Here is a 27,131-nt window from a genome sequence, read left to right as displayed (position 1 = left end):
GAGTCCTCATGATACACTCTCGCTTTGTTTATGTATCTCTGGAGGCGCGGTGCCTCACAGCGTTATTGTGCAATACAATGTCTATAACGCTGTCTCCCTTCGTGTCTGTAACACAACCCTCGGTCGCTTCCTGGATGCTCCTTCTTGTTCTATTTATAACTTCTCCCCCTCCACCCCGCTGTCTGTCCACTCTCGAAATGTCTCTTGGTGTGCCCTCTTGGACTTTCTTCTCGCTCGTTGGTTGGTTTCATCTTCATCCACAATGGTGTGCTGGTAAATGTTCCACTAACAGTTCTTGGTTGCAGAGCATAAGGATGGGGTGCAATTTGACCCTAATCTGTACTCTGTGCCAGTTCTCGTGCTGCAAATGCTCTCACCATAGCCCACATCCAGCTACCAATCACTGACTGTGGAGCTGGGAAGAGATGCACACAACTGGACCATACCAGCTGTGTGAGGCAGCTCCAACACACCACTGCTCCCCTCATTCCTACTAGAACCTACATAGTAGATGAGATATTTTCTTGTCTCTCTTTCTCTCCCTTCTCATCCACTCCCTTCTTCCCTCCCTGTTTTTTTCCTCTCTCCCTTCCCCCTGCTCATTAGTCTTGGACTCACATCCACTTGAATAGCACATCTCTGTGAAGTCAGCACAATGATTTGCTGTTTTGAAGTAGAGGAAAGATCTAGAGTCTGAGGACTATGGATTTTGAATTTATGACATGGGGAAGTATAAAGATGGACATTTCACTGGCAGAGCAATTGCTGCTGTCCGATGGAGTCAGTGATTGGTAACACCAAGCTGAAAAGTGATGAAACAAAAAAGGCTCATTTCTAGACCCAGGCAATGATGGTGGACCTGGCTGATTTCCAGTGGGCACATCCTACTTTCAAGGCATCACTGGTGATCCGCAGGCATCAGCCATCCTGTATTAGCTGATCCTGCAAGTCAGGGATCTAAGAGTTTCAGTAGTGATCACAACAGAAACAGCAGCAAAATGAGCAGACAAGAGGAGCAGAACCCAAGGAGCTGATTTGGAAACTCAACTGAGAGGCGCTCTCAGAAACAAACAGACAGCACAGGAACTGGGGCTGATTCCAGAAGGGGTTCCACTGCAGCCTCGCTACCGAAATAGGGTATACCAAGGAAGAATAGCTTTCTGTGGTTGTCACAGACTGGTGGGCCACGGTATTCCCTTAGGTCATGCCGTTTTCCATTCTGTTAGATCACCTAAGTCTAATAACCTGGAGTCATTCAGTATCCTCTGACTTAACTGATGTTTGCAGTTTGTCACAAAGTCCTTTCAGTTCTGTCTCCTAGATGTTTGTTGAATCTATGTGACCGTGACCATAATGAGAAAAGATACTCTCTGTGGTCACGGTCATCCCCTCGGTCCACCCTATCATTCTGTCCCACCTGCATTTTTCTAAGAGCCTTCAACTTTCTCCCTGCCTTCTGTCTTGCTCCATCCACTGTATTGTGCATCAGCAGGGAGCTGGGTCAGAAGTGAAACAGCCAAGAATGATCTTCAAACAAAAGCCATCTTTATTGATGCTTTGTTGAAAATCCTTCAGGATAAAGTCCAGACTTCTTGGGGCGGAATACTATCTCTTTTGAAGTCTGCATGTTATTCTCTTTTACAGGCTCATCTGATGCTCCCCTCTTGGGTTTAGTGCACAGTCTTCTAGATACAATTTCGACACTCTTCCTAGCTCCTTTTTCATATTTTAGAAAGTGGGTTTAAATGGATTATACCACTATATAATGCCATTATACTCTTCTCTTCTGGTTTTCCTTTTTCATATCTATTTTATCTTTTTTTTTAAGATTTATTTTTATTATTTTTTCTATTGGAAAGGCGGATATACAGAGAGGAGAGACAGAGAGGAAGATCTTCCGTCCGATGATTCACTCCCCAAGTGAGCGCAACGGGTCGATACTATGCCGATCCGAAGCCAGGAGCCTCTTCCAGGTCTCCCACGCGGGTGCAGGGTCCCAAAGCCTTTGGGCCATCCTCAACTGCTTTCCCGGGTCACAGGCAGGGAGCTGGGTGGGAAGCGGGGCTGCTGGGATAGAACCGGCACCTATATGGGATCCCGGGCGTGCAAGGAGAGGACCTTAACCACTGCACCACCGTGCCGGGCCCTCTTTTTTTTTTTTTTTTTTTTTTTTTACCATCATCTTCCTCCATTCATCCTTTATAAATGAACTTTCTCCAAAATTTTCTCCCCTCCCTTCCTGGAAAAGATCACTTATACCTGAGGCTTATGCTTCTGCCTAATGCTGAATTCTCTTCAACTTTTGCCCCCAGACAACTCATCTCAACACATACACAAACTGTCTCTAGCTATCTCCAACTCCTTACGGGCAGGGTGTGTCAGGCTCCCATCCCCGTGTACATTCTTCCTCTTCTAACCTCTATAGCAGTGTATGTCTCTGCTTGGAAGTAATAATAGTTTTTCTGGTGCTTGACAAGCCAACCCAAGCAGTGGGTTAAAGCATAGTCCTGTGTATTGTTCCTCAAGCCTGTGGGCATTTCTGCTAACCTGGGCCAGACTAAGATGCTCTTGGTTGGTCTCTCTCACAAGTCTGGAATGTCACTAGGAAAACTGGGATGAGTAGGCACAGAGTCTCTTATCATTCAGCAGACCAGCCCACTCAAGGGCTCCTGAGTCTTAGGATCAGAAGTAATAATCCTATCACCTCTACTGCATTTTATTGGCCAGATATAAATCCAACCTATGTGCAAGGGGTGAGAAATATATCCTGTCTGTTAGTGCAAGAGAGGACAACGGGATATTCGAAGGGATATGGATACCGACAAGGATGGAGGAGTGCCTTCGTAGTGCAATCCGCCACAGAGGCAGTCCTGAAGGTCTCCGCAGTGACAACATGGTGGCGTTGGTGATGACGCTGTTGATGATGGCAGCTGATGATTACTGAACGTCTAGCACACACTCTGCATTGGATGAATGTCAAGGAAAAAAAAACATGTCTTGCACTATGTTTGGAGTTATTTATTAACATTGCTTTCTAGTTTATTTATATTGAGTTCTGTTGAGCTCTCCTCCCAGCTTCTGCGTAGCTAGGTTATTGTGATGTCTACATATGTCTTTTCTTTGCATGCACAAGGAAGGATTTCTGGTGTCTCTCTTCTTCCTCTTCACTTGAAGAGACCAGTTCTATCGGATTAAGACCCCTCCCTATGACATCATTTCACTTAAATTACCTTCACAGAGGTGCTGTCTCCAGATACAGGCACACTGTGAGGGTGAGGGCTTCAACATGTTTCTAGGGTGGGGGACAATATTCAGACCATAACAACTGTGCACACCAAGTGACTAAAGTGTAAGCGAACAACAGCATGTGTCAGAGACTGGAACAGGAACTGCTGCTGCTAGGACTTTACATTAGTCCAATCACTCTATAAAACTGTAGAGCAGAATCTAATAAAGTTGAATAAATGCTTAGCCTCTGACCCAGAGACTCGACTCCTACGTATTTTATCCAATGGAAATGCATACATGTACTCACCAAAAGACACATACAGAAACATTCACAACAGTGCTGTTCATGATAGGCTCAAGCTGGAAGGAACTCAAATATTGATACATAATGGGAAGGAGATATAAATTCTGGCACATTCATTCATGGGATGTTATAAAACTGTGAGACTGAATGCACTACAGCTCCACATGACAGCATGGCTGAAGTTCATAAACACAACGCTGGCTGATAGAAGCCAGATACAAAGGCGGGAGGGAGAATATCCTTTAAAATTCATTTAAATAAAGTTCAAAGACAAGCAAAACAAATCTATGGCGTTAGAAGTCAGGCCAGTGGTCACCCTTGGAGAGGGAGGTAGAGACTGGAAAGCAGCAAGAAGGGTCTTCAGGGATGTTGGCCGTGTTGTGATCTGGTTTCAGGCTACACAGCTGTGTTCAATTCATGAAAATTCATCAGGCTGAATACTTATCATATGTTCATGTTTCTGCACATATTTTACACTTCAATAAAAAGTTTCTTTAAAAAGAAATAGTTTGTAGACTCCACATCATCCTAGCAGAAAGTTCTCATACATTAGCCTGGCATCAGGTCCTTTTTGATCTCACCCCAGTTCCATGCCTCCTATTCCTTTAACCCACAATGCATTAGGCTCTGTCATACCACCCCACTCCACTCCCAAATACCCCTTCTACTTCGTGTACTTAGTTAACTCCATTTTAAGCAATAAAAATCATCCCCACCAGAAAGTTCTCCCTCACCCTACAACACCCAGGCCAAGATACTGCTTTATCCTCCCTTAATGTGAACTTAGGACTGCTCATACACTCTGCTATCATTTTGGATGTACACCTCTGCCTTTGCTGCTGGATTGAGGGGGGTCCCAAGGAAAGGGACTGTGCCCTGATCTCTGAATACACAATAGCTGGTGCAGTGCTCAGCACAGACCAGGCACCAACCAACAGTGAGCAAATGAACCAAGGAGTTAATGAAATTTAGTTTGCATCTTCATTTTGGATTGGAATATTTCTTCAATCATTTTGGTAAGAAAAGTTAAAAGAGACTAATCTGGCAGTGCAGGCTATACTACACCCCAAATTTACTTTGCAATGAGTGCTTTGTTTCCCATGAACATAAATCTCAGAGAAACCAAATACACATTTTTGAAAATATAAAATAGCAATATTGCCCATTCCCTAGAGACCATCCAACTGTACAAGATGATTGCATTCCTGCGGAATACGGGTGAAGTGTTAATGGTCTTAGTTGGCTAGAGACCCAAGAAATTCCTGTAACATCTAGATTGGCCATGTTTCTTGGTGGATCTGCCAGAAATTCCTCAGATATCCCCGTCAAGGATTTATGGACTGAGAGGTTTATGATATTTCAGAGGGTAGAATTAGCTATTGTCTTACATATTAGACAGGTCAAGCTAATGCAGTGAAAGCTATGATTGGGCTCAAGGCCTGAAATGTGAAGGAAGCTGACAACTGCCATTTTCTACGCAAGTTCCAAACAGGCTTCAGAGGGGTAAAACGCTAAGGAGTGACCATAATGGAGTCTCAGTAGTGTTCCCTTCTATCTCTAATTTTGTGCTTCAGCAAGAAAATGCTTTAATGACAAGAGACAAGATGCTAAAGATACTGTCATGCTGGCGATTCTTGGTAAACAGGGGTACGCTAGATACAACAGAACAAGTACAGTTATGAAACCCGACTTCAAGCAGCATACCTAAAACACTGGAGCAGAGGTGTGCACCTGGCACACTGGTGAAGATGCCACTTAGGGCATTTGCCTCCCGTATTGGAGTGCCTAGGTTTAGTCCTGGCTCTGTTCCTGAATTCAATTTCCTACTAATGCATGCCCTGAAAGATAGCAAATAATGTAATTGGTTTCCTGCCACCCATGTGAGAGACGTAGATTGAATTACTCCATGGACCCCAGTTTCTGCCTGGCTCAGCCCCAGTTGTTACAGCCATTGTGTGGAGTGCAGCAATGAATGGGGACTCTTTCTGTCTCTCAAATTTTTTAAAAAATTAATCTTTAGGGGCCCAGCGCAGTAGCCTAGTGGCTGAAGTCCTTGCCTTCAATGTGCTGGGATCCCATATGGGTGCCAGTTCTAATCCTGGCAGCTCCACTTTCCATCCAGCTCCCTGCTTGTGGCCTGAGAAAGCAGTCAAGGGTGGCCCAAAGCCTTGGGACCCTGCATCCACGTGGGCGACCCAAAAGAGGCTCCAGGCTCCTGGCTTCGGATTAGCACAGCACCTGCCGTTGCGCTCACTTGGGGAATGAATCGTTGGATGGAAGATCTTCTCTGTCTCTCCTCCTCTCTATGTAAATCTGGCTTTGCAATAAAAATAAATACATCTGAAAAAATTAATCTTTAACACAAAAGCAGAATGACAATGGTATAATTTTACATACATGTGTAAACTTTAGAAGTCTTTCCTGCTCCCACCAACTTATGTCTTCTCACTCCACTTCTAGGGTAGGCCCTGCAGGCTTAGTTGTAAAGTCCCTGACTTAACCCATCCCCTGGAGACACAGCTGATTGCTCCAGGTACGGACTCCTGACTCAAACTGTGCCAATGAGGTACTCTCAGTTTGCACCTGAGATACTGTTAAGCCCATGGACCAAATGAGAGGATCTGCAGCGTTGCCTGGGTAGCCATTTGAGGGGCAGGGAAAGCAGCAAAAACTGTTCAGCAGGAAGGAAGAAGAGATGCAGGCAACTGTTGGGTCATTTAGAGGGCTGGCGGGAAGACAGGTCAGTTCCTGACAACTTTCCTGCTTCTGATTTCAGTTCCCTGGCAAGGACTGGTCCATTGTCTGCCCACGTCTGGCCAGGGTTGTCTGGCAAAGCATTGTGCCTGTTTCTGTGCAGTGGTTGCTGAGGTCCTGGGCCTAGGACACATGTGTTCCGGTATTCGGGCAGAAGGTTTATTCATGTTGCCATTGCAGAAGAGGGAAGCGCTGGGTCTAGAGCAGGGCAGCCCCCTGGACCCATGGCCGGGGTTTTCTTGGATTTTTAGCTGTAAGCACTAGGGGATCAGGAACTGTCGGTCAGTGGGGATGTTAGTTTGCTTCTTTCAAAGGGGGGAATGTGACACTGTGAATGATGACATTTGAATGTCAACAATATAAAATTAAGCCTGTGGAAAATTTTAATTATGAAAACTAGCACAGGAAATTGCATGTATGTATGCAGACTAAATTTAGAAGCCTGGACAGATTGACAAGATCCCTTCTAAGTCCATGTAAATAGCCCATGCCAGGTGCTTGGAAGTAATTGCAGTAGCCAGAGCTGGCTGAGCAGGCAGGGCCATGGCCATCCTACAGGCTCCAGGAAGAAAAGGGGCTTTGCCTGGGTCCAGGCAGTCTTTTGGAGGCCTTCTTTTCCAGGTTAGAAGAGAACAAACAGATTTTGAAAGAAATCATCTGTGAGGCGGTTTCTGTTCTCTCCCGGCTGCTTTCTGTCTGTAAACAAGGAAAGGGTGTGGTCATGGCTTGGACTTGCACTGGACAGCGTTTATGCCGCCAGGGCCAGGGGCTGGAAAGGGGAAGTGTGGGAGAGGCTGAGGGAAGAATCGCGCAGGCTCCCTCCCCCACTCCTGCCCGTGCACAGCACTGTTAGGGATCCCACACTTCCTGCGGCCTTCCCTAGGCTCTCTTCAAGTCCCCGGATGACATGAAGCTAGGGGTGGGGCCGAGGCAGCCGTGTGACGTGAGTGGTGCACTGGGCAGATGTGGTAGAGTCCTGGTGTTATCACAGGTCCTTGCTCTCAGATGTAGCCGAGAGGGGCTACTGCCCTTGACCCCAAGGGCCTTGCCCTGCCCCTCCTTTATCTGTGCCTTCTACAATGAAGAAGGCACAGTGGTCAGAGGAACAGGCTCGTTCTGGGTACCAAGACTCCAGCAGCTGCCGGGAAGACAGTCTTGAGACTGCTCCCAGGGCCTCTGAGTCAATGTGTCCTCTGAGGGCTGTGTGTCTTCCAGACTTCAGGGTTTATAACGACAGTTGTTTGCAGAGAGTATGCACAGGCATTGGATGGGGTCCACCGTCCTCTTTGTATACGAGTTTGCAGGGTGGAAGAGCAAGGCACCAGGCCAGAAGATTGGGCTGACTCTGTGCTTTGGGTTCTCATCTGTCAAAAGGCAGGGCAATAATTGTACCTGTCTTAAAGCTGTTAGCAGTTGATGCACGCAAAGGCCCGAGTACAGAGTCTGGTGTGCAGTGAATGCTGTGTCAGTGTGAGCCGCTAGTCCGTGGCCCAGCACTGCTCCCACCACTGCTGATGGGATAAAAAGAAACAGCCTGTGTGATTTGGAGGTTCCAGGCAGGCATACCTCTGCCACATTGCTGAGCTTTTTGAGAGTCACGGATACTCCACACTTACCCTAGAATCGCAAACTCTCCACCGGATTTCTCAGGAAGCTTAAAGCCTGTTCTTGCTTCCAAACTGCCGCTGTTGCATTAGCCAAATGTAATCTGATGAATACAAACTAGGAGTTGTGACCTGGAATAACCCTCGTTCCCTTCAGAAAAGGACCTTGAAATCCACTCAGAAAGGTACAAGACATATCTTCCATCTCTGGGCAGGGACGTGCTGGTGGCAGAGGAGGCCGTGCGGGGCAGGGCTGCCACTCCTCACAGGGGAGAAGTTCCACAGCCCTGGTCGTGGGCAGCAGTTTGGGGGTGAACTGGGCTTGGGAATTAGCTAGAAATATTCATTTTGCAAATGTGTCTGGGAGGCTGAATCTTCTGAGGGGGAAACTTGATCATGCAGACAGATATAGGCCCTGTAGATCTTCACAAGCTCCCCAACCACAGACCCCCTGCATTCCTCGACATGATACTGCCTGGGTGGACCCGCAGACACTCTGTGTGCGCTGTTTGGGTCACCTTGACAGGGGCTCACTAACAGGCAGCTCGGGTAGCAGAGCTCTGCCTGGGAATGAAGGCACAGGAAAAGGCAACAAGCCCCATATCCCTCCTTCAGTACACTCCTCTGCTCAGGGACCTATTACATGTAAGTTCTTCCTGCAACTTTGCACCCTTATGCACAACAAGACATGAGTAAGAAAAATACAGTTACGTATCTTATTTTTTTTGTTTTTCAAGTGCTTGGGAGAGCCTTAAGTCAAAGCAAGTTAGGGTCCACCTGTGTGATTCCAGATAGCCATCAGAATGTGGAGAGGAATTTTGTCTTTGTGTGGTGCTGGATAATAACAGATTAGGCCCAGAGTCCTTCTCATCTCAGAGTCTGCTCATGCTTTTGTGTCCAGTCCTAGAGGCCACTCCCCAAGCTCACTGGCAGCGTCACACCTGCTCCCTGGACCCCTGAACAGTGGCCACTTAATCCCTACTGTCTCAGTTTTGTCTGAAGCCATGTCTTTGATGCCCCTTTCCTTGCGGAAGCCAGATCTGAGTTTTGCAGACAGACATGCAATGGTGGTCTCACCACCTCTTGTTGGTGTTTGGTGGTTCTGACCACATACGCTCATACACCGTGGGGACTGGCACCATTTTCACACACAGAAAACCACAGATGGAGGAAAAGCGATATCATTGTGTTGCCAATGAGGGCTTGCCTGCTTTGATCGGCTACTTGGACCAATCAACAGTTAAGATAAAGAATCTGTGTAGTACAGGATGTAAGTATGTAAGCTGTTTTGCTGTGCTGTACTGAACAAGCCCAGCAACAAGTTACAAGCATCCTTGTGACATTCCCTAAAGCCCATAGTTGCTATGTGTGATTGGTCACCACTTCTTCAAGAATAAAGCATCTGAGTTATTTAAATTCCTCTGCTAAATATGAAAGGCAAACTCAGTACTTGTGGCATAGTCACTCAAATTAGAAGAATGATGAGTGTGGTAGTTTATTCATTAGGATTTGTTTTTTAATGGCTCGTGATAGGAGGACAGTAAATCTGATTGTCCAAATCTGACGCCGCCTCATGCAGATGAATAACTAGGATGAACATGCCTGCAGCACTAGGAAACCAACATGTATCCAAGTGCTGGCTGTTGCTGGGTGGGACAGCATGATAAGGTCCAGGGTGTGGGGCAGAACATTGCAAGCATGTGTTCTGGGTGTATCCATGAAGCAGCAGGGCTGTTTTTCTCGACTTACTGTTTATGAAGCCCATTTAGTTAGACGGCTGTTCAAGAGCTGAACCAACGGGTATGAGCGCTGACGGGTCTTATCCCTAAGCCCTATGTTAAACAACTCTTTGATCCCGTGCCCACTCTTCTCTGCTCTGACGGAAACAAAGATAATGTTAGTTTATTTCCCACGAAGGCAAAGTTTTGATTCCACACTGAATGTACCTTTGTTTGTTTGTAGAATCATTTCCTGTTTTCATTTGTCAGAATATTTCAGCTGTAGCTTAACAATTGAGTGGGTGGATATAGGGGATTCTGTCCCAACTGAGTGAAATGAATGTTCTTAACTGCAGCATTGAAACCAGCCCACTGTAGCGGTAGTTAGGGGGCTTAAAAATATATATAAAAAAGACTTTTGTTCCAATGAGTATTTTTGTTGAAAGAACTACAGATTGAAAGTGATGAAACAGGTCCTGATGTGATGACTCAGTTGACTAATCCTCCACGTCCAAGTGCCGGCTGCCAAGTGCCATCCAGCTCCCTGCTTGTCACCTGGGAAAACAGTAGAGGATAGCTCAAAGCCTTGGGACCCTGTACGCACATGGGAGACCCGGAAGAGTTTCCTGACTCCTGGCTTCAGGTCAACTCAGTTCCAACTGTTGTGACTGAAGCAGCAGATAGAACTCTCTATCTCTCCTTCTCTCTGTAAATCTTAAAAAGAAAAAAGTAATGAAATAAAACTAGTAGAGTTGTATCCTGTAATAACCAAACAGTTGGCCTGTAATATGTTATGTCTCCTTTCAAAGACACATTTTTTTCTTTGAATATACTTTTATGCCCTAGTTCAGCAACTTAAGGAAAGCTTACATTTCTCTGCCCAATGCCATTGTGGGCTGGTTTAGAATTTAACTCTCAGAGAATGTGTTTACTTCTCTGTTTATTTCTTGCCTATGTTGGTGGCTGAGTAGGAGTATCTTACTTTTGCTCCCATGGGCTGAAATTATGAGAAAATCTATTTAGAATCCCTTTAAAATAACATATGACAACATTCTACCGTTAGAAATTGAATGTGCTCCAGTTTGCTGGCCAATACAGCCTTGTGGTATCAAAACTTGAAGACTTTTCCCCTGCTGTTTCTTTCTGTAGAGTCATCGGTTGTACTGAGAAGAGACTCACTTTGCGTTTAGGCCAGGGGAGGAAGGGCAGTACTTAGCAGAGGTCAGACAGTGAATAGAATTGGTCTGGCAACCATATATCCAGTGTAACCAATTAACTCATCTTTAGTTTCTGTATTAGGCATAGATCCAACATGTCCAGTTAACTAAGATAAATGATTAAGGAGAACTTCATAAAAATATTAAGCATAATTCACTTTAAGCAAGTACAAGAATTTCTAAAGCCACTATCTTGCATACATGAAATGCAATGACAAGATCCAAACTGGGAAAAAAAGATTCAACTTGGTTGGCATGGTAAAGACGAATCAAAAAGAATTTTTTGGCCCCTGAAACTTGTGTTTGGAGTCATTCCCATTGACTGAACTTAGCCTATAGTGCACCTAACAGCAGCATGAGCAGGCAGCATGGAGCGGCCATCGGACTGTATCTAGCAGCTCAAGGTGACAGGAAATTGAGAGGTCGTAGTCTACCCGCTGGAGAGACTGTCCTGTGTGAGGGTCTTGTACTGTCCAGAGTGACAAGTGCCCAATCACATACAGTCAAGGAAAAACTGACCATCCAGGGATGCTGAGTTTACCAAGCTGCCCACTATTTCCAACTTCAGGGCAATTTCTGCTTCAACCTTACAACCCACAATAGCCCATGAGTTGAAGAATCTAATATTAAGTTATCTTGATATACTTGTTTTCTTGAAAGAAAGTTACCACAGAGAAAAAATTAAATTTTTTTCCAGTAGTACACACAAAGTACATGTGTAAGTACAAAAAAATATATTTATTTCACTCTCAGAGAGGTTAAAATCAAGTATGTTCCTTGTTCCTATTCCTTAGATGAAAATTTCAAAGATGAGTCTGACTGGTTTTCCCCTAAGATTGGCATATTCTATGGAACATGTTTCACAGAATGTTACTTAAGGCTTCAGTTAGCTGAACAAAATGATTATTACACATACAGCAAAGTTAAGCTAAATTCCTTAATGTAAAAAATGAATCTTACAAATCTACAAGAAAAAAAAAGCCTATCGTGAAATATGCAAATAAGAGAGATCTTCAAAAATTCATGGAAAATGCACATTATGAGAAAGTTTTTCCTAGGTCTCAAAATATTTTTGCTCTCACATTACTTATCTTTTCATTTTATTTTTGTAGGAAAAATTTGCTCTCACAGACAGCTCAGGAAAAGGAACAGAAACAGGAAACAGGCACAAAAATATACTCTACCTCACTGATAATTTAAAAATTCAGGGCCATGTGTGATGGCCTAGTGGCTAAATCCTCACCTCACATGTGCCAGGATCCCATATGGGTTCCAGTACATATCCCGGCTGCTCCACTTCCCTTTCAGCTCCCTGCTTGTGGCCTGGGATAAACTGTAGAAAATGGTCCAAAATCTTGGGACTCTACACCCACGTGAGAGAGCCAGGGGAGGCTCCTGGTTCCTTGTTCAGATCAGCTCAGCTCTGGCTGTTGCAGATATTTGAGGAGTAAATGATTGGACAGAGGATCTTCTTTCTATCTCTCCTTTTCTCAATAGATCTGAATAAATCTTAAAAAAAAAAAAAAGAACTTTAAAAAAATTCAAAGGATGATATAGCAGTTTTCACTTCCAGTTGACACACGCTTAAAAGAATTGTAAAATCAGGATAAGATGTGAGGAAACAATTGCTGTATACCTTGTTAGTGAACATGTTAATAAATACAGTGTTCTATGCTGGCAGTTTTACAACATCTATGAAAATGAGCCTGAAAGTTGGCCGTAGCCTGTAGGAACATGGAAGCACACAGACTGATGAGCTGCCTGGTGATGGCTGCAGCCTCTCTCACAACAGCACAGAGCCTGACACCAACCCCTACAGAGAACACAGACTATCGTGAACACGCACGGAAAGTGTTCCAAGATGCAATCACTAGGTAGAGAGGGAAGGTATAAAAAAAAGATACGTAAAATGATCCAATGGATATGATATGCACAGGAAAAATATCTAGTGGTGTTGACACTAATATGTAAAAACCGTTACCAGGAGTCAGAATTTTGGAGTACTTTTCATTTCTACTTAAGTATTTCTGTGATGCCTGGTCATATAACAGTAAAACAAAAATGCTTTTTGAAAAAAATCACAGTATAGACAAGCACATAAGTAGACATGCTGCATTCAAATCTAAGCATGAACAACATTGCTATTAGCAAGAAGAACAAGGAGACTGTGCTGTATTAAGATTTTTAAAAATTTTTTAAAGCTTAGACTTGTGACAACTGAGTGCACTATGTGACCTTTGATTTCGTGTGCACACAGAAACATTACAAAGACCTTAGGAAGCAGAACATTGCTGACTCTAGCTAGCTGAGTAGTGTTTCTAGGACTGTACCTTGGGAAGGGCTAATGTGAAATGCTTCTTTAATTTTAACATATTGTGTCTCTCCCTGTTACATATGCCCATGTGTCTTCTTCTTCTTCTTTTTTCTGAAAGGCAGAGTTACAGAGAAAAGGGAAGACAGAGAGAGAGATTTTGCTTCTCCTGATTTACTCTCCACATGGCTGCAATGGCTGGAGCTGGGCTGATCTGAATCCAGAAGCCAGGAGCTTCCTCAAGGTATGCTGTGTGGGTACAGGGGACCAAGAGGTTGGGCTATCCTCTGCTGCTTTCCCAAATCATGAGCACGGAGCTGGGTAGGAAGCAGAGCAGCCAGAACTTTATTTGGCGTTCAGATGGGTTGCTGGCACCATTTACCTGTTATACCTCAGCATCAGCCCCTTCCATATTTACCTTATCTCATTCAATCTCAGTTACTGTAGGAGAGAAAGATGATTTTCTGTTAATGCTCTAATCATTATTATGATATTTGGCAAACATAAATATCTTACTTTCTAAAATTTCTGATCTATAGATTTTCAATTAGTGCCTAGATAGCAACTAAGATTTATTATAAAGTTGGGGAATTTCTGAGATTATGGGGATCTTATGGATTTCATTGAGATCTACCTTCATCATCTGACAGTTGAGCAAAGTGACCCTATTGAGCTAGTTGAGCAAGAAAGTTGGTTTGGGAAATCTTGCCTTCATAGCCAGATACTTTGCCAAAAGACCACTAATATGTATTTAACCTTTGCTGAATGTCAACAATGGACAAGGCATCACAATAGCTCACCCTGACCTAGGCCCCTTATGTACAGAGAGAGGCTTAGCACTCCAGGGACAATTGCATGATAATCCTCAAGGAGCTAGGAGCCTGGTTTTTGTAATCCTACAGGCAGTCAGGCCAAGTCCAAGTTGAATGGAGACATGCCCTTTGCTTGACTTTCTTGTTACATAAGAAAGCGCAAGGAGTTCAAGCCAACATTTTCCTTCTTAAAAAGAAAAAAAAAATAATAATAAAGGAAAGAAAAGGAAGGAGAGAGACAAAAGATAAAGCAAACTGAAGGCTTGGGGAAGACAAATAACAAAAGAATCCTAAATCATTTAATTTTCTTCTAATAAACATTTCCCTCCCAGTTTATTCCCAATAGACCTCAGCCCATCTGGTAGAATAATGGGGAAGAGATGAAATCATTTGTCATTTATGACCTGCATATGCCTCCTCCTCAATCTAAGATTCCAGATTCAGACAGCCCCCACTCCATAGCTCCCTCTGAGAGTAATTGCATAATTTTCACTTGGAATTAAGGAAATCAAAAAGCCCTCCTCCCTTAAACTACTCCTTTGCCTGGCATATGCCCACTCTGCAGGGGCAATAGCATCTCCCCAGTGTTAATGGGTGACTTCACCTTGCAGTGACACCGATGGTGGAGGAAGAGTGAGTGAAGCCAAGGGCCCCAGACAACCCTGGGAATCACAAAGATGACCAAGGCCAGGGCTCGCAAAGGTCAACCCAAAGACCATGTCGGCTGGGCTAATCAGTCCATTGTCTGGAATCAGATGGAAATGGGATTGCAGCACAGAAAGGACAGATAAAATTGTCTCTTGGAAATAGGCTCAGGTTCTGGCCGACATGGAATATGTCATTTGTGGCCTGCAGGGTCTCTACTGTGTGGAATTGGCTGGCATAAACTTGTGGACCCAGAATGACCACAGCTGAGAGGACCAGGTTGTGAGTTAGGATATGGATGTGCCACATCCAAGGGGCTCACGGAAGTGTGAAGTCAAGGATAGACCCTTTTTTTGTTGTTGTTGTTGTTCAATCATCAAGTGTAACAAATGAAAGAAAGAGCTACATGAGCCAGAAAGAGCAAGTAGCCAAGGTGGTCAATGTCAGAGGACTGTACTGCATTGGTATAGGTGGGGATGGGTTTCAGGGAGCCAGGCCCAAAGGGTGCAGCCACTTTGCATTGGGCTCCTGCTGCTGTTAATGGAGTTGTGGCTTGTGTTGTTGAAAGTACCTGAAAAGCAGGTGTTAAGTTCACCAGTTAAGATGCCCATGTCCCACACAGGAGTGCCTGGGATCAGTTTCTGGCTCTGTTTCCTGATTCCAGCTTCCCACCATGGCATATCCTGTTGTTACCATACACATGGAAGACCTGGATTGCATTCCCAACTCATGTTCCAACCCTGGCTCAGCGTCAGTTAATGCATTTACTGGGGAGTAAACCAACAGAAAATAGCTTGCTCACTCTCCCTCAAGTAGATGAATATTTTTAAAAATTTTTTAAAAGACATATTTATTCTACTTGAAAGAGTTACAGCGAAAGAGAAAGATATCTTCCATCTACTGGTTCACTTCTCAAATGGTTGCAATAATCAGAGCTAAGCTAATCTGAAGCTGGGAGCCAATAGCTTCTTCCAGGGATTCCACATTGGTGCAGGGGACCAAGACTTTTGGCCATCCTCTGCTGCTTTCCCAAGCCATTAGCAAGGAGCTGGATCAGAAGTGTGGATGAACCAGTGCCCATATGGGATGTCGCCTCTGCAGGAGCATTAGTGTGCAATACCACCATGCCAGTATCTCAACTAAATGCATATTTTAAATATTAAAAGTGCCACAAGACATTTATTTACTTTGTTTTCTTACAATTAACGGAAAGCTTGAAGCAGAAATAAAGAAGTGTGGTTAAGGGAAAGAGTGTGTTTGCTTTGACAGGAAATACTATAGGAGACCTCCAGAATTTCAAGTATGTAGCAGGCATTCTTCTATGCCAGAATAGTCATATATGAGAAGGGGATTCATATCTGCAAAGACTTCTCCATGATCCACCACACTGACTCCTCCAACAGATGTGCTGAGACCTATTGTTCAGGCCAAGGTGCTTAAATTTTGAGGATATATAATGTTAGTGTACCTAAGAATCCTAATAGCTCAGCTCTCTGTGCATTTGTGCCTAGGCCCTTGGGGGAATGCGGCTAGGAAGCTGAGGTACTAGGGGTGGCTGGATCCCCAGCATGGGAGTCTGAAACACTTGAGCACCAACAGAGCAGGGGAGAAAGGGAGGAAGAACTTAAAGGCTGCTCACTGCCTACTCAGAAAGGAAAGCCAAGGGTGGCATCCAGCCTTATGGGGCACTAGGGTGCCCACTTGCAGAAGCTCAGCTTTGTTCTGTTGTATTTTGCCAGGGGGAGTTCTGTGAGTCTCTCTCTTTTAACTTTAGTTCATCTGAATACCTCTATCAGCAAGGCCAAGTGCTGTCCGCGTTCCTAACTCTGGAATGGATGTTATCTTGGTCATCACTAGAGCACCTTTTCCTTGAGGAGTTATTAGATCCTGGGAAGTCTGATTTTAGGGAGGATGTAATTGAGGGCTCATGGATATGTTACAGGCCATAAGTGACTCATAGTTGAGAGAAAAGACATCCCTAGTTTATGGGGGATGGAGGCACATGTCAAAAATTACACAAATTTCTATTCCTCCCTCCAAAAAAAAAAAAAAACAAAAACCGCAGCAAAGAAAAAAGCAGAACTTGAACTGAGCTCTAGTGGGAGAAAGGATTTGAAGAAATGGAGAGGTCTTCTAAGCCATCGGAACGGCATGCATGAAGGTAGGGAGATAAGAATAGTCAAGGGCATTCAGGGACACTTAATAGAGAAAACATATGGATGATTGACAATGTTTCCCACTTTTAAAATTAGTTATTCAGACTGTATCCTGAGCAAGTACCATTTCCTATGGTTTATAAATAGGCCGTAGTTATTTTAGTAGAATGTGGCACTGATGATCTTTCACGGAATGTTCCACAGGGACTTTGATCTTCTGAAAGCCAAAAGAACGTGTGTGAATGTATAAGAAATGGTCCAGAACATGAAAATCATCCATAAAACCTAATTTAACATTTATGCAGAAGCAGTGTTCCTAACCAGGTACTTTTTACCCTCTGCCTCTCTCCATTCTGGTTTTATTCCTGATTTGCTTTGTAAACTCTCTCAGGCTTTTGAAAGAACTAGAATAGAAACTGAAAGATAAAGAAACAGGCAGAAGAGATGAAGTCATTTGTGTGAGCTCACAGGGAGAGTGGGGCCAGGGTTACAATTCAGGTTGTCCATCTCAAGTTTCCTCCACCCCACGACCTTGAAGGCAGAATTCCTGCCTGCCTCCGCAGCCTAGGAAGCCCTCACAACTACGGAAGTCCAGCTGCCCTGAGTCCTTCAACAAGAACCTTCTCACTAGGCTGGTGTGTTTCAGAGGCTCAGATCTTTTGTAGAATTTGTTGCTAAGGATATTATTTTCATCCAATTTTTAATATTTTCAGACTCTCTTTTTAATTATAATTATAAAGGTTTTACTTAGTTCAGTTATGCCATGTGTGTAAGTTTTACATATCATGAGGATTTTCAGAGGAAGAAATTGAAAGTGTTTTTTGGGACAAATTTTTTTATACAGTGATATGACTAGCTAATTAGAAATTGAGTTTTGAGGCCTGCTCCAGGGAACCATGTCTCACATAAGATTTTTGGTTCCCAACATCCCAACACCTTTGCTGTGGGATGAAAGAACTAGAATAGAAATTGGGAGATATATACTTTAGAAATAAAATAGATTTGTCTATTTCAATACCAAAAGCAAAAACAAGGAAATCACACGCATGCACACACAAACACCACAGTTGTGGCACGTGAGCATTTAGGTAACTTCTCTCATGTGCAGTCCTCGGGATGGGAGATTCCAGATCGCAGCTTCCACCTGTATTTTGGCATTATGCATCTGTACAGAATGGAAACACACACAAGTGATCAGGAAATACGTATTTACAGTCCTCTCCAGTATGGGCGATTGAAGCTTTTTCAAACTGATATTCTTCCAAGCACTGTTTCCATTGGGTGTGACTTCAATAAGTGGCTTGGATGAAAGGTATTGCAGAAAAAGTTTTGAGAGTATGAGAAATAAATCTGTATGAAGCAGGTTAGCCTATTAAAATGTCTGATCAAAGCTATAGTTAAATGAACTCTAACTTTGAGCATCTTAGCATTTCTGAAGCTAGCTGGCTATAGAATAGCATTCCCCTATAGGCTGTACACTGGTATTCCTTGGGCTACTTCTAGACATTCAGGCCTGAATTGAAGGAGCCCTGCTTTTCAATCAGACACAGTAACTCAACAACATTCTCTTTGCCACTTGATAGTTCCAAGACTTTGGGCAAATTTCTTACCTCTCCGAGGCCTCATTTCCTCATCTGAATTCTGTGTGATAAAATATCTATCCCATTGGAGCTTTCAGAGACATGACAGATGCTCAGTAACTGCTCATACTTTCTCCCCTTTCCAATCCATAGTCATATAAATGCTTCCACATCTCAATCCATACTCTAAGATCACCTGCATTTTCCAGTGTCATCATCCAGTAACACAGAGACTTGTTAAAACTTTTCAGCGTCATAGAGTGCAATCTTACTAGCTGTGCTACATGTGGCCTTTCCTGTGGCTCAGTGTCCCCAACTGTGAAATGAGGAATAATAAAGGCACCTTCTATTATAGGATGTGAAAGTCGGAGGGAAGTGAGCCTATGAAGCACTCAGAATCACACCTGCAAAAAAAATGCTCAATAATCTCAAAGTTACCACTGTTCTCTTCGCTGGGGATTTGGTAATGTTCCAGCTCTGCTAGGCTCTCGGCCACCTGAAGCTTTACTCCAACTGCCCTTTTCTACCTGGCGAACTCCTATCCACCCTTCAACGCCCAACTTCAATGCCACATTTTTGAGAAAGTCTAGGTTTTTCCTATCCGAGTAGGTGTCTTCCTCCTGGTAGGAGTGCCATCTGGGCCTTGTGGGTTTTTCTCCTGGCTCTTGAACTCCTTCTACTTTGTATCTAAATGCATTTAGTACTCCTAGAAAAACTGGTGGTATTTATATACTCATCTCCGCACACATACACCAGCATGTGTGTAGACTATTCAAGAGAATTAAAGTGAAGTTTGATCACATTGTAAAAGCAAAAGATGGAAACAAAAAGTAAGGCATCGTTAGAACGTGGTGCAAGTAAGTGGCTGTGCATCAGGGAAAGGTTTCTAGGATATACCTAGGTGACAGATCAAGGGGCAGAAGAGTGCTTGTAGTATGCTACACGTATAAGAAAAGGAGGAGCTACTAGGAATAACAATTTGATTTCATCCGCTTATGTCTATAGAAACACTGGTAGGTCCTGTGAAAGCGCTGCACCTGTGAAAACCTGAAACACAGGTACCTGCAGGGGATGGGGCTGTGGTGTGAGATGAATGGGGCAGAGTGAGTGAGACTTCCTTTTTTCTTTTTTAAAAGATTTTTCTTTCTATTGGAAAGGCATGTTAACAGAGAGAAGCAGAGATAGAGAGAAAGATCTTCCATTCACAGGTTCACTCTCCAAACAGCTACAACATCTGGAGCCGAGCTGATCCAAAGCCAGGAGCCAGGAACTTCTTCCAGGTCTCCCACGTGGATGCTCCATCCCAAGACTTGGGCCATTCTCCCACTTTGGCTTTCCTTCATTGCTTTCCCAGACTACAAGCAGGGAGCTGGATGGGAAGTTGAACAGCCGAGACAGGAACTGGTGCCCATATGCAACTCTAGCACTTGGAGGTAAAGGATTAACCAATTGAGTCATTGTGCTGGTCTATGAATGAGACTTTCAATGCATACTTAAAATTAACATTTTTATTCTTTTTAAACTATGTGAATATATTGTCTATTCAAAATAAATCTGAAATAAAAAGGCTGTGATTATGACTATTTTAAACAACAACAAAAACGATGCTCATTGTGTGAATTTCAGTTTTCAGTGGGAGTAAGGAGAGAGTCACTAGTTTTTTGCAGCTTTGTAGTAAGGTGCAAACCCTTGTGGTGGATTGTCTTGGGAAAGGTGGAACTTTCTTAGGTCAGGGATTTCTGGAGTCTTCACCTCAATCCAGCCACATTAATTCTTCACTGCATACCACCAGCCTCAGATGACACAACAGTAATAGCAGTTCTGAAAGATCTGAATGATCATTCGGACCTGGAAGAATTCAGTGGAGGGAGAAGACCGGCATAGCTGTGGGCAAAGTATGGAAAAATAACTGGGGCCCTGTGCAGTGGCCTAGCGACTAAAATTCTTGCCTTCAATGTGCTGGGATCCCATATGGGCGCCAATTCTAATCCCAACAGCCCCACTTCCCTTCCAGCTCCCTGCTTGTGGCCTGGGAAAGCAGTCTAGGATGGTCCAAAGCCTTGGGACCCTGCACCCATGTGGGAGACCTGGAAGAAGCTCCTGGCTCCTGGCTTCAGATCAGCGCAGCACTGGCCATTGCAGTCACTTGGGGAGTGAATCATTGGACAGAAGATCTTCCTCTCTTTCTCTTCTCCTCTCTACATCTGACTTTCCAGTAAAAATAAATAAATTTTTAAAAAGTTAAAAAGAAAAGTAACTGGAATAAGCTCTGGCCTTTCATTGTAGCCATGAATGGTAGGACCTCTGTTTTGATGGCTAAGATACAATTCAGAGACTGTTTTGAATAACTTCCCAAATCTTACCAGACAGTCTACGTTTCAGGTGGAATACGTTTTTTTCAGCAAATGGATAAAATCCTAGTTCTTCTTAAATAAAATTAACCCACCACTGTAACAAACTTAGACATATAAATATTTTGGTTTCTACTTAAGAATCCTGTGGAAATTTGAAACCTACTGTGTGATTTTCCCAGCTCGCTTTGCTCTGTGGTCCTTTGCAGAATCCTCAAAGAGCAAATGACTTGCAGCTGCGTCAGGCCCATGCTTCCCCTGCATGTAATGCATTAAACTCCTTCACTCTTGCCTGGCTGTTCCCGGGAAGGCTTCAGAAGAGTTCTTCAAAGCAGACCTCATCAAAACAAACACTCCCACCTCTGCCCCAGTCTCCTGTCCCCTTCAAAAAACAAACAACAATACTACTCTGTTCACCAAACACAAGGAGGAATTTTCTGTTTAAAGTACTTCTTTTTTTTCTTATTCCATATTGGCAGCACTTATTACAAGAGCGGATAACTTTCAAGTTGTGTGAAACATGCGGGAATCCAGGTGCTTAAACCTTTTGAAAGTCAGACCCATCTGCACATACAGAAAGTTCTCTTTGATCACAGGTTTAGGGTAATCATGCTTACATGGACAGCTGGTAAGTAAAATGTCTAGGGTCCTATTTCCCATTTCGAATTTCTGGGAACAGCCTCAGTACCAGATGAGCCTTGGTCGAACTATATTTTCCTCACTTCTTGGCTGTAGGACCTCAAGCAGCAGACCTAATCTCTTTTGCCTCTGTTTCTTCAATAATAAAAATATGGATAATAATAGTGTGTACCATACAGGTTACAGACTAGGTACAAATGCCAGAATGAGAACTTAGCAGAATGTCTATATATATGATAACAATATTTTTCAAACAATAACAAAATTATTATCAGCAGAATGACCTTATATGTGATAAAAATATTTTTCAAACAATAACAAAATTAATACACTTCCTGTACCTCATTTTGGGACAGGCTTATTAAGTGAAATTTCACAAATGTTCCCTTGTTTTTGTAATTCTCTGAAGGGCCCAGTTGCAATCTTCAATCAAAAGGCTTTCCATTAGAATTGAACTCCTGCTTGCTATTTCCTATGTGTAAAAGAAAGAACTTGAGAGAAGAAAGCAGCCTGCAAACCACAAGATGAAAGCCAAAGGAGACTGGCAATGCTTGCAGTGCTTCCACAGTGAATGCTCAAGTAGCTTGCTGTGAGTCCAGTTCGGTTTTTAACCATCCTCTGAGAGTGAGCTACACAACTGTCTCATGAACGTGCATCTAACCCCAACCCAGCGTCTGGAGCATAGGCTGTGAACAGAGGTACCCCGGGGGTATCAGCGAGGGAGTAAAGTGTCCATAATGGAGGACTCAGTGCAGACGGAAGAGTTTCTCCTCCATCAAGCCAGCTGGGGGCTTCTCTGACCTCTGCGGGAGGAGATGTCTCTGAGCCTCACAATCAGACTATGAATTTCTGCAATTTCTTCAATGAATTCTAAGCATGATTTCTATCCCACTTCTGGAATCTTCCACATAGGCAGGCAAACTATGTCAAAATGGGGTGTGGGTATGTGTGTGTAAGGACTGGGAGTTGATCTGAGGGAATGAATGGCACTCTTCTTGCCGAGGTCTTCCTCAGACTTCCAAATGAATAACACCTGTCATGGAAATATTAGCCATACTTGCCTTGCACTCTCAGAAAATGCATCTTGGCTTGCGACCCAGAGATACCAAGCCCATCGCCGTGGGTCAGTACAGGAAGTTAGAAATTCGACCTCACTTCGGAGTTCTTGATTTGTAGCACATTGCAAATTCTGTTTGCCTCTCTTCACTTTCTGTCCTTCTATAGAGCGAGGATGCTAATTACTGAGGATCTCATGGACATTGTGGAGAACAGCCTTGCCCAATACACACATGATTTGAGCCACAGATATAATTTTACAAGTTTTCAACAACTACGTTCTGAAGACTAAGAGAAATGCAGAAATTAATGTTTTTTTTTTTTTAATTTATTATTTTGCAAGGCAGAAAGAACCTGCACAGTGAAGTCTGGGCAAGACTGAAGCCAAGAGTCAGGAAACTCTCTGATCTCCCAAACGACTGGCAGGAGCTCAAGCACTTGAGCCATTGCTGCCTCGCAGCGTGTGTGTTAGCAGGAAATGTTTAGAATTGGGAACGGAGCTGGAACTTAAACCCAGGGACTCTGGTATGGGATATGGCCATCTTCTTAGCCGCTAACCAAATGCCTGCTGCAACGTTCAAAAAATAGATTTTGTTTAGCTCATTATATCCAACATTACTTCATTGCAATGTATCAATGTCTTAAATATCAAGCTATTTTTCATTCTGTTTTTAGCCAACTCTCTCACATTTACTGTAATTTCATAAAAGCTGAAGTTAAAACATATAGATTAACTATCTAAAATTTTCCACACATATTTCTAACTTTTTAAATAACTGAGCCCAGAATCAATTTTTAAATTTCAATCTAAATTAAATAGGCAATGAAAAAATTTGCTTCCTCTCTTTTTCCAGGCATATTTCAAGTGATCTATGGCTACCTATGCCTAATGGCTGCTTTAATGGACAGTCCATGTTGTTATATGGAAAATCATCCTACTATGAGCTTCTCCCTTGCTCATTCTCGGGAATAGTGGAGTGACTGGTATGTGGTATGATGTACAGAAATTCCCCATCTAAAATACTTTTCTTTTGTCCCTTTTTTTTTTTTTTGCTCCAATAGGAAAACACAGACTCACTCTTATATATAGTATATATTATATAGATATATACATATATATATATTTCCATTGTGATATATAGAATGAAGCTCCCTAAAGATAAGCAACTCATATCTGAGGGTTAAACTGTGATAAAGCCTTTCTCAAGAGAAGCTTGTAAGACCTTAAAACACACGCAGAAGTCCATTTACCTAAAGTGATTAGTGGTTTGTTGGTTATGGAAACATGACAGTGAACAAGGAACGAACCATCGGGCATTGTAGCACAGCGGATAATGTGGCCTTGTGGGATTTGCACATCTGCTTTTGGAGTGCTGGTGCAAGTCCTGGGTACTCTGCTTCCTACTAATGCATCCTGGGAGATGTGAGATAATGGCTCAAGTACTTGAGTCCCTCCCACCCATTCAGGCTGGAGTTCTGGTACCTGACTTCAGGCTGGCCTAGCTCTGGCTGTTCCAGACATCCAGAGAGTAAATCAATAGATGAAAAATCTGACTTTCTGTCTCTATCTCTCTGTCTCTGTCTTTTGTTCTGTCTTTCAAATAAGTTATTTATTTATTTACTTATTTATTTTTAAGATTTTTTTTTTATTGTAAAGTCAGATTTAGGGAGAGACGGAGAGATCCCTGCAGGAGGACATTGTGATCCTGAAAGGTCAGCGAGCACAGGTTTGCAGTTCATTGGACAGTATTTGCATGACAACAACCAAATGGCTACCTTTTGTATAAACAGCATGTAAATGAGAACACCTGGTGTAATATACAAAACAAAAGGAATTCCAATCAAGAGTAGGGAAACAGCATGGACTCTCAGTGTATAAAGTCTGATGTCCCGCTCTCTTCTTACGGCGGCCGGGAAGATGGCGGACATTCAGACCGAGCGCGCCTACCAGAAGCAGCCGACCATCTTCCAGAACAAGAAGCGGGTCCTGCTCAGGGAGACCGGCAAGGAGAAACTCCCGCGCTACTACAAAAACATCGGGCTGGGCTTCAAGACGCCCAAGGAGGCTATTGAGGGCACCTACATCGACAAGAAATGCCCCTTCACCGGAAACGTGTCCATCCGGGGGAGGATCCTGTCGGGCGTGGTGACCAAGATGAAGATGCAAAGAACCATTGTCATCCGCCGGGACTACCTGCACTACATCCGCAAGTACAACCGCTTTGAGAAGCGCCACAAAAACATGTCGGTGCACCTGTCACCCTGCTTCAGGGACGTCCAGATTGGGGACATCGTCACGGTGGGCGAGTGCCGGCCCCTCAGCAAGACAGTGCGCTCCAACGTGCTCAAGGTCACCAAAGCCGCCGGCACCAAGAAGCAGCTCCAGAAGTTCTGAGCCGCTGCTGCCTCTCCCCCCGCATGAAATAAAGTTATTTTGCATTGCAAAAAAAAAAAAAAAAGTCTGATGTCCCTAATAAACTTCGGCTTTTGACCATCAGTCAGGATCCACGCGTGTTATTATTGGCTCCGTGCACCAAGTCCATCGCTGCAGGACAGCAACAGATCCCATTAACCAAAGTGGGCCGTCTGGTGGAAGGAAATGACGCTCAATTCCCTGGAAGAATTCTACCTGTTCTCGCTGCCCATCCAGGAGTCTGAGATCATTGCCTTCTTCCTGGGTGCGTCCCTCAATGACTAGGAGCTTGAAGATCATGCCAGTGCAGAAGCAGACACGGGCCGGCCAGCGCACCCGCTTCAAGGCCTTTGTAGCCATCGGGGACTGCAGCAGCCACGTAGGCCTGGGTGTCAAGTGCTCCAAGGAGGTAGCCACGCCTTCCGGGGCACCATCATCCTGGCCAAGCTGTCCATTGTGCCCGTGAGCTGAAGCTACTGGGGGAAACAAGATCGGCAAGCTCCACACTGTGCCATGCAAGGTGATGGGGCGCTGCAGTAAAGTGCAGGAGCGCCTGATCCCCGCTCCCCATGGCATGGGCATCCTGTCGGCCCCGGTGCCCAAGAAGCTGCTTATGATGGCCAGCATGGATGACTGCTAACCTCGGCCCCATGGGTGCACCACCACCCTGGGCAATTTCACCAAGGCTGCCTTCGATGCCATCTCCAAGACCTACAGGTACCTGACCCCTACCTCTGGAAGGTGACCTTGTTCACCAAGTCTCCCTACCAGGAATTCACAAACCTAGTGAAGACACACACCTATGTGTCCATGTAGAGGACCCAGGTCCCCCGCTGGGGCTACCACACAAGAACAATGAAGCAATTTGTTATATACACACACACTAGACCCTTTTAAAATGCATGACTGGCAAATATTTTTTCCTGTTCTGTAGGTTGATTTTCATATCATTATATTGCACAAAGTTTTTAAGTTTGATAAAGTTCATTTTATCTATTTTTGTTATTATTGCTTAGACTTTCGGTGTAATCTCTTAAGTATCCATTGCCTATTTCTTGAATTACATTTTTTTCAGTTTCTTTTTTTTAAACTGTATCACATAATACAATGTTATTAACAATAAAAAAAAGATTTTTTTTTAAATTGGAAAGGCAGATATACAGGGATAAGGAGATACAGAAATATCTTCCATCCACTGGTTCACCCCCTAAGTGGCCACGGTGGCTAGAGTTGAGTCGATCCGAAACCAGGAGCCAGGAGTTTCTTCCAGGTCTCCCACCTGGGCACATGATCCCAAGCACATGGGCCATCCTATACTAAATTCCTAGGCCATAGGCAGGGAGCTAGAAGGGAAGTGGAGTAACTGGGATTAGAACTGGTGTCCATATGGGATCCTGATGTATGAAAGGTGAGGACTTTGGTCACTAGGCTACTGTTCTGGGCCCTTGAGTTAGATTTTGAAAGAAAAAGAAAATGATAGATTTATATATGAAAAACGCATATGATCTTGAAATCTTATACATGAGTGTATATCCATTTAATCTGTTGATAAAAAAGCACAAACATTTCCTTGAACATGTTAACTGAGTGAAGTATCACTTCTGCATAAATCGTAGTTGGGACACACACTTATTTTAACTGAGAAGCAAGTGACACTTGCAAAGCAAACTGAATATTACTGTGTATTTTATAATCTCCATGTCTCTCCATTTTTTATTATTATTCTCCCACACATAATTTAATAGGGGTAGATTTTGTTTTTAATCCAATATTTCAAAAGCTGCCATATAGTTTTTGCTTAAATAACTCTTCACACTGATATTTAATTGATTTATATGACCTTTAATTACAATTGGCATAACTGGCATAAACAAATTTGACAAATATATTACACAGCTGGTGTAATACACGGTAGGAGCAGAGAATGGGCTGCTAGCTGAGTGTGCTAGGTGGGTGGGTGGGCTGTGTGTGCCATGGGCCCCCTCCTACACAGAGGGTGCAAAGAGTATACCAAGTAGTGGGTCAAGTGAAGGTATGTTAAGAGCATTTATTCTACTGTCCTGGAGGTCTATACTCAGAACTGTTCCAAATTTGTTTTAATTCGCATGATTGTAAAAACATAGACATGTTGCAAAATTGGTCCTTTTAAGCCATTTTTAAGTAAACAGTTCAGCGGCAATAAGTAAATAGTTATGGAATCATCACCTCGACGACCCCTCTCCAAAACTTTCTTCATGTTATAAAACAAAATTACTTTTTAACTATTAATATGTGATGCCCAAGCACACAGCTTTGAGACATTCGCTTCTAATATAACTCTAGTATTAGTAGCTGTGAGAATTC

General features: G+C 43.5%; 1 protein-coding gene across 1 annotated transcript; it reads left to right on the top strand.

Moving 5' to 3' along the window:
* The first annotated feature begins 24,264 nt into the window (after window positions 1–24,264).
* Window positions 24,265–24,787, top strand: LOC121165348 (40S ribosomal protein S11-like). The gene has a single exon (XM_040994055.1). It carries the CDS (start codon window positions 24,294–24,296, stop codon window positions 24,768–24,770), a length of 477 nt encoding a protein of 158 aa, XP_040849989.1. The 5' UTR covers window positions 24,265–24,293; the 3' UTR covers window positions 24,771–24,787.
* The last annotated feature ends 2,344 nt before the right edge of the window (window positions 24,788–27,131 follow it).

The sequence above is a fragment of the Ochotona curzoniae genome, unplaced genomic scaffold, assembly GCF_017591425.1.
Source record: "Ochotona curzoniae isolate NIBS_2020 unplaced genomic scaffold, NIBS_Ocur_1.0 contig_883, whole genome shotgun sequence".
Lineage (NCBI taxonomy): Eukaryota > Metazoa > Chordata > Mammalia > Lagomorpha > Ochotonidae > Ochotona > Ochotona curzoniae.
Note: the sequence above shows the minus strand (reverse complement) of the source record. Positions and strands in the feature narration are given on the sequence as shown.